Raw genomic sequence first — 7,280 nt, forward strand, 5'->3', positions numbered from 1 at the left:
GGGGAGGGCAAGACTGCCTCAACAGTGGCCCGTGCAGCTGGCCCAGGGGCTGCCTGAACTGCTCAGGTGGCCTCTGGGCCAGCCACTGCAGAAGTCATGGAGGTCCTGGAATCTGATTTCCATGACAAATGTGCAGCTTTACCTATGGATAAGGACTCGGTATCCTTTTTTGGCTGGTTGGATATTGTCTCCATGTGACACACCACAAGACTTCACTGAGAGCTGGGCTGAAGGTTCTTCTAATTGAGAGGGCTTGTTCTTTGTAGTCACCCTATAATTTAATATGGTTAACTACCCTCCTCATTGGCAGATTATTCCTGTGGCCCTACACCCCCGGACTCCAAAGCCCATTTTGTCACAGCAGCATTCCATTCTCTTCCCGTATAAAATGAAACAGTTACTAATAAAAATCTAATCGTGCAGCTTCATAAATCAGTCAGCTGGTTGCAAACCCAAGTGCTGTGGAAAGAAACAGCAGAGAAAAGTGATTTTGTAATTAACCCAAACACATTCCTGCTTTAGACAGCTGTACCAACAGGCCATTAGACATCTGCTTCTTGTTGTAGTTAAGTAAAAAACATTTATAATTTTCACAATTGGCTCAGGCTGGTCTCCAGAACTACGAAATAGAAGGTTAATTTACTTAACTCTCAAGCAGGAGTTAAGGTTTCCCCACAGCCAGATGCCAGTTCAAAATCTGCTAGGCCTAATCCAGTGTTCCTTGTACACTGGAACTCCTATGCATGTTAAGGTGAGTTCGGGGGTCCCAGGTGAGTTCGGTTAGCTCTTTGGAGTAACGTGGAAGTTTCTTGCAATTATGCAGCACTATTCACCTGGAAGGATCACACGGCATTTAAACTATAAGAACCACCTCCACTGAAATGCAGCCACCTCTGGGGTGAAGAATAGCAACCACATGGCATAGATCCAGGGACAGAAACTGCATCCTTGCACAGCAAACTCCTATTACTAAAACACAAATGGGATCTTTTATGTCTACAAGAGCAGACACCACCTGTTTAGAACATCCTTGCCCCTTCCAGGTCAAAAGCGAGCTTTAAAGTTTTGTGGTCCTGGACACCCATAGTGTCCAGATGACTGAAGCAGTCCAAGCTGACAGCCCCACATACCAGTCATGTTCTCATCCAGTGGCAGGGACACTCCCACATCACAGATTTTTATCGATTCAAAGTCACCTTTAATGACAATGTTAGAAGACTTGATGTCTCCATGGAGCAGTTTTTTATCGTTATGCAGATACTACAAGGCAGAAAAAGGAACAATTAGCATCCCACCTACAGATGAGAAGCAACAAATAGAGAAAGAGGCTATTTTATAACAGGTTTGGGCAGTGAAGCATCATCATATTATTTAACATTCATACTGCAGAGTCATCTTACGGCTTCAGTTATGCTAGGTTCAACAGTCCCTGCCTCAAAGAATCTACTCATTTAGAAGACATAACATATCAGATGAATGAGACAAACAAGCAGACTTCAATGGAGTGATGCGGATTTACATGAGCTGAGAATCTAGCCCAAGGTTTTTACATTGTTGTTAGTATCCCAGTGGCAATACGAGAACTATCACCGAAAAGGCTGTTCCACGCAACCTTCTATTTTCATGGCTTATAACTAAGGCTGTGTTTTAGACATGGGTATCTTTAGTAAAAGTGACAGACAGGCCACAGGCAGTAAACAAAAATTCACGGCCTGTGATCTGTCCGTGACTTTTACTAAAAATACCAGTGAATAAAACTTGGCGAGGGCTGCCCGGGGGTCCCGCAGGTGGTGGGGGAGGGTGACCTGGCGTGTTTTTTTGTTGTTTTTTTTTTCTTACGCCTCTGGCCCCTCTTGGAGTATCCCTCCAGTATCTTATGGACCAAACCCTTCAGCCTCCCAGGTCAGATTATCTGCCCATCCCACCTACCCACAACTTCTGCTGGTGCCAGATCTCCTTTATTGGCTGCCAGCATGAGGCTGAGGGTGGACTCTAGCAGCTAGCAAGGAGGAAAAGCAAGTGATTCCCAAAGGAATGGAAAAGCGTGAGTAAGCCAGTAGGGGCCAGTATTAACAAAAACAAAAGTTGTATCACTTATTGGGTTGTCAGCTGTTTGGGGCAGGGACCATCGTTCTGTTCTGTGTTCGTACAGCACCTCGCACAATGGGATTGTGGTCTCTTTCGTTCCGTGAAATCAGAGTGGCACCTTAACAAGGACTTGTGGCATCTGCAACCCATATGCCAACACTAGCGCAGCATCCTTTAGATTCTCTCAGGCTGAGTTACTTTGTTTTCCCAGTATCACCCCTGTACACAGCTCTGGCATGGAACAGCTAATATCACCAGAAAACATACCTTCAACCCTCTTGCCATGTTCAAGGCAACGTTGAGAATTGTAGCAGCAGGAAAAGGGCCCTGATGTTTTGTATTTCTCTCTTCAATTAAGTCATTGAGAGATTTTTCTCCTCCGTATTCCATAGCAAGGCACATGCTTCCATCGCTGGCCTGAGTAAATGCACGGTATCCTTAAAACAATCAGAGATGTCATTTGTTTTGAGGGGACCAGAAGAGGCAGTATCTGTAGAAGAGGCATTTTACGGGCATGCTCAGTTGCACAATTTGACAGCAGAGTCTCGCGAATTCACAATGCTATTTAGGCCGTCCATCATTATGGAACTTCGTGAATAAGTAAACAAACAATATCAAAGCATTCACAGTTACAACTGTATAACTAATGACCACAACCTCTGTGACACCTTTAGTCTGATCGACGCTCGGGTTTCTTCCCAAAAATTCTAACTGGTTTTAACAACAGTTCAATATAACCAATTTAAAAACCATTTGGAGCCGTAATATAGGCCGGGTTTCAGGCAGCCTGGACCATTTGAAACTGGTTTAGGCCATGTGGAGTCTGCTCTACATTACAGCTCCAACCCTTAAAATTCAGATTAACTGACCTGGGAAAACAAGTTAAGAGTTTTTGGGAAAGTTTTCACAGCACAGATGCCCTCCAGATTTTTCCATATAAAGCCACAGGCCAAGATTTCCAGAAATGAGTGCCCAACTTGAGACATTTTAGGAAGAGGGGTCTAATTTTCAGAAAGTGCCGAGTGCCTCTGCACTGAAATCAGACTCATTTACAGTGTCTCGAACTGGACACCTAAAACTTGAGGCACGCAAAAATCACCAGCTCCTTTTGACAGTCTTGGCCATGATATTTGTCACCCTAGCCAGTGCTAGCACTTGACTACGTTCAATAGAGTGGCGCATGGGGTTTTAAAATGGCTTCAGCATTTAATAAATGGTGTAGACTATTTTATTGTAAATTAAAGGATAATAAGTTGACGTCATGTAATTTTTCAGGACAAAATCCCTGATATTAACATATCGTGTTATGACTTTGCAAATGTCTCCCAAACTAAAAAGACGACACTTGGGTTTTTGCATGATTTTTTTCCATTGTATAACATGGACGAATCATCATGTATGTGTTCTGTAGTACATTTTGCAAAAGCAATGAAATCTTCGCAATATGAAACCTCAATACGATGTTTTTGGCCATTGAATTCTTGCTGAGAAGGGAGAACATCCATCATTTGGTGGGGGGAATATAAATTGGTAGAGTTCTCCTGGAGCACATACGGTATTTCTAGCAAAAATGAAAACGTCTTGATTTTTTTTAAAAGAAAAAAGCTAAATCAATTGCTGATTTCAGTGACAAAGGTAATAATCCCAAGGATTAATGAGATATATTACAGTATTAACCAAAACTTCAGTGAATATACCATGGTTTCACAAACTATTACTAACATTGAAAGTCAAGAATTTTTATAGAAGCTGCTTTCAAGACTTTTCATAACTCAAGAACTGGCTTATTCTGCATACATTAATTCATTTTATTATTATTATGGAGTGCACAGCATCAAAGATCCAGTAAAGAGCGGGACTGACCAGAGCACATGTGTCTACTTACAAAGTATTTAGAGAGCAATCTTCGGCAATGACCACTTTTTGCACATGATGCTGTGCTTATTTCTGTCTGTTTTTCAAAAGGTCAAGTTTGGCATTTTATTCAATGTGTGTTAATGACACCACTCCAGATATCAATAAAAGATTTCCAGCACCCTACACTGGACACGTTCTAATATGTTGTCACTATTCCCTCAGGCTCTGAACCTAGAAACACTGGCACATACTTAATTCTGTGCATGTGAGAAGTCTAATTGTAGTCAGTGGGGAAAAAATCATACAAGTGTAGGGCTGGAAAGGACGTCGAGAGGTCATCCAGTCCAGTCCCTTGTGCTGAGGCAGGACCCATATAGTAAAGTTAAACCTGTGTAAGTGTTTGCCTGCTGGCATCCTGTAGACCTCCTTCAGTGCCCAGATACTGGCAAGTCTCATCTTACGCGGGGGTTCTGTTCCATGGTTAGCGCGTAAAGCGAAAACTGCATATAGTGAAACACTCATTGAGTTGAATGGTGGTCGGAATCAACCGCACTACAGATGCAGTTTTTATATTGTTATTTTTTGTTTTTCCCCGTTTTTGCTGACTGTGCAAAGCTGAATTCACGCATGTTAAATGCGCCTAAGATGCAACTTGCCTGTACTGCAATCTAAAGCTTTGCAAGGCTGCTCTGGGATAAGCCTAGCATGCCTGCAAATAAATCTCTGGTTCATTCCTTTCCTGTGGGAACAGAAAGAGAGCAACTCTACAATGCCTTGACAACCCACATGCTAGAAGAGGGATATTGAGGTATTTCTGAATTCTCCTTCACAGCAGCACCAGTATGCTGGCCAGAATTAGATCTTTTAAGGTTACCCTTAATGTTACAGAGAGTTACATGATCTGTTAAGCCAAATCGATAGATTTGGAACTCTATACAAGGCTAAGGTAATATACGATGAAGGAAGGAACTAGTTGCATTGCGACCATGCCAGCTGGTGGATAGAGAGGAATGAAGGGAGAGTTGGAAGGGCCAGTGCATTTGTACTCTCTGACTATGGAATGTAGGGGTCAGGGGATATGCACATACACCCTCTGCTGCTCAAACAAGGTCAAGGGCCATTTGTGCCCCCCCCGGCCCAGCGTGGCTCTGGGAAGGTAACATCGGGAAGGAGAAGCCTGCCTTATTAAGCCTCAGAGATGGCTCCAATAGTTATATTTGCAAATTAAGCATCTTAAGTTAGGTCTGAAACTTACCTACAATGTTTGGGTGCTGAAGGTTTTTCAGAATCTTGGCTTCTTCATTCAGTCTCTGTTGATATATATTTTGCTGCTTATTGTCACATTTTGGATTAATTTTCTTCACAGCCCATGGGGAATGAGATAAGCCTTTAGGAGATCTGTTTGGAAAAATTCACTGTGTTAGAAAATACAGCATTGCCCCATCCATATCTGACATCAGTGATGGAAGATCCATCATAGGCATCTATTCAGTGTTGGTCAAGAATATCATTAACATAATGATGGATGTAAAATTAATTTGTGGAATTAAACAGTAAAGCTAAAACTCTTAAACTAAATTTGCTAACTAAATAATAAATCAGACACTGCAGAGCACTGCATTTGAATTTCTACTACAGTCATCTGTTATAGTCAACCTCAGAGGAACTCCAGCAGTGTGGGGTAATCCCAGCAAAGTCTCCAAGAATTAATGAGCCATGAAGACTGAGTTAGTGGTGATGACACCAATTTAGGTTTAAGGCACACTGATAAGGCCATATGGGGCATCTTGCACCGCCACTACCTGCATTGTACACAAGCTGTGGAGAGATTTCAGTTTCCAAGACAGTCAAGCCAGCATCTTTCATCAACACAGAGGTCTCTAAAAATCTATCCTAGCAGTATGTGATCGAAAGTCTCAGGTAATGGCCACCCTCTCCTGTTTATGTTCTTGCACTTACCTTTTCATAAGGTAAACATTTACCCCAGTTCCATAACCAAGCTTCTGCATGAAAGGAGAGGCTGGAATAACTACAGAAGCTGAAGGTCCACATGGCCCGTTGTCTAAAAACAAAAAACAAGAAAAAAATCATTCCGTTTTTATAGCCTCTTCCATCTGAAGATCTTAAAGCTTTTGCTACAAGCATTTCAAGAGGTTTTTTTTGTTGTTGTTGTTTTGTTTTTTTTGAGTACAACTGTACTTGGAGCTTTGTATGGAAGAGAGTTTGAGGAATTTAAGTTTTTTAAAAAAAGCTCTTCACAAACCTCCTTTTCTTTGATTAGACTTCAGGAAACCATCCAAATACATATGCGCCATACCCTCCTTGGTGTACATCTCAATGGAAATCTTTAACAAAACCTCACGTGGAGTTTTATTTTCCCAGTAATTTAAAGTCTGATCTCAAAACAAACTTGTCAACTATCAGAAATAGGCCATCCTAATACAAAAGGATTTTTTTCTCCTGCTGATAATAGCTCACCTTAACTGATCACTCTCGTTACAGTGGGTATGGTAACACCCATTTTTTCATGTTCTCTGTGTATATATCTCTCTTCCTACTCTATTTTCCACTGCATGCATCAGATGAAGTGGGTTTTAGCCCATGAAAGCTTATGCTCAAATAAATGTTAGTCTCTAAGGTGCCACAAGTACTCCTGTTCTTTTAGCTGATACAGACTAACACGGCTACCACTCTGAAACTTATTTTCCTCTCACTTGCAAATCCACACTGTAACGATTGTGTTTATAAACAGTCATTCTAACAGGACATGATCAGCACTATCTCGTTTATCTTACCACCACTACCTTCATCTTGTGAAACACTGGGCCCAGAGATAATCTGATTAGAAAACTTCAGTATTGATTACACTTCAGTGGAAGCAATAGGGGATAAATTAACCCTATTCTACAATAGTTAACAACAGGCCATATTTGAATATGACTTACCAGATTTCTTCCTATTAGTTATTTTGTTAGGAGTCTTGAATGCAGTTGCTGTTTCCATTGTGGATAATTGTCCTGACCTTTATGACACAAGAGAGTTACATCAGATTGGCTTGCAATGTATCTCTCCAGTGCAGAACATTTACTGATTTATATATAAAGCTCATGTGTTGTTGTAGCTGTGCGGGTCCCAGGATATTAGAGAGACAAGGTGGGTGAGGTAACAGCGTTTAATCCGACCAGCTTCTGTTGCTGAGCGAGACAAGCTTGGGAGCTTACACAGAGCTCTCCCAGGCTCAGGTGGATCAGAGGGGATGCAGGACTCCTGGGCCCCCTCCCAGGCTTGGGTGGGTGGAGGGGGGGAAGCGCACAGGACTCCTGGGTCCCTCCCCG

At 42.1% G+C, this 7,280-nt stretch overlaps 1 protein-coding gene across 1 annotated transcript in view; it reads right to left on the reverse strand.

Annotated features, from left to right (window-relative positions):
- Positions 1–6,963, reverse strand: part of PBK (PDZ binding kinase) — a 15,861-nt gene extending 8,898 nt beyond the window's left edge. The window contains exons 1-5 of the mRNA XM_032801716.1: positions 6,891–6,963; positions 5,905–6,007; positions 5,201–5,343; positions 2,356–2,525; positions 1,131–1,260 (exon numbers count right to left, since the gene is read on the reverse strand). Of these exons, the coding sequence (XP_032657607.1) occupies positions 1,131–1,260; positions 2,356–2,525; positions 5,201–5,343; positions 5,905–6,007; positions 6,891–6,948 (604 nt within the window). The 5' untranslated portion in view covers positions 6,949–6,963. The remainder of the gene's footprint in view (positions 1–1,130; positions 1,261–2,355; positions 2,526–5,200; positions 5,344–5,904; positions 6,008–6,890) is intronic.
- Positions 6,964–7,280: the final 317 nt, after the last annotated feature.

This window comes from Chelonoidis abingdonii, chromosome 3 (genome assembly GCF_003597395.2).
Source record: "Chelonoidis abingdonii isolate Lonesome George chromosome 3, CheloAbing_2.0, whole genome shotgun sequence".
NCBI lineage: Eukaryota > Metazoa > Chordata > Testudines > Testudinidae > Chelonoidis > Chelonoidis abingdonii.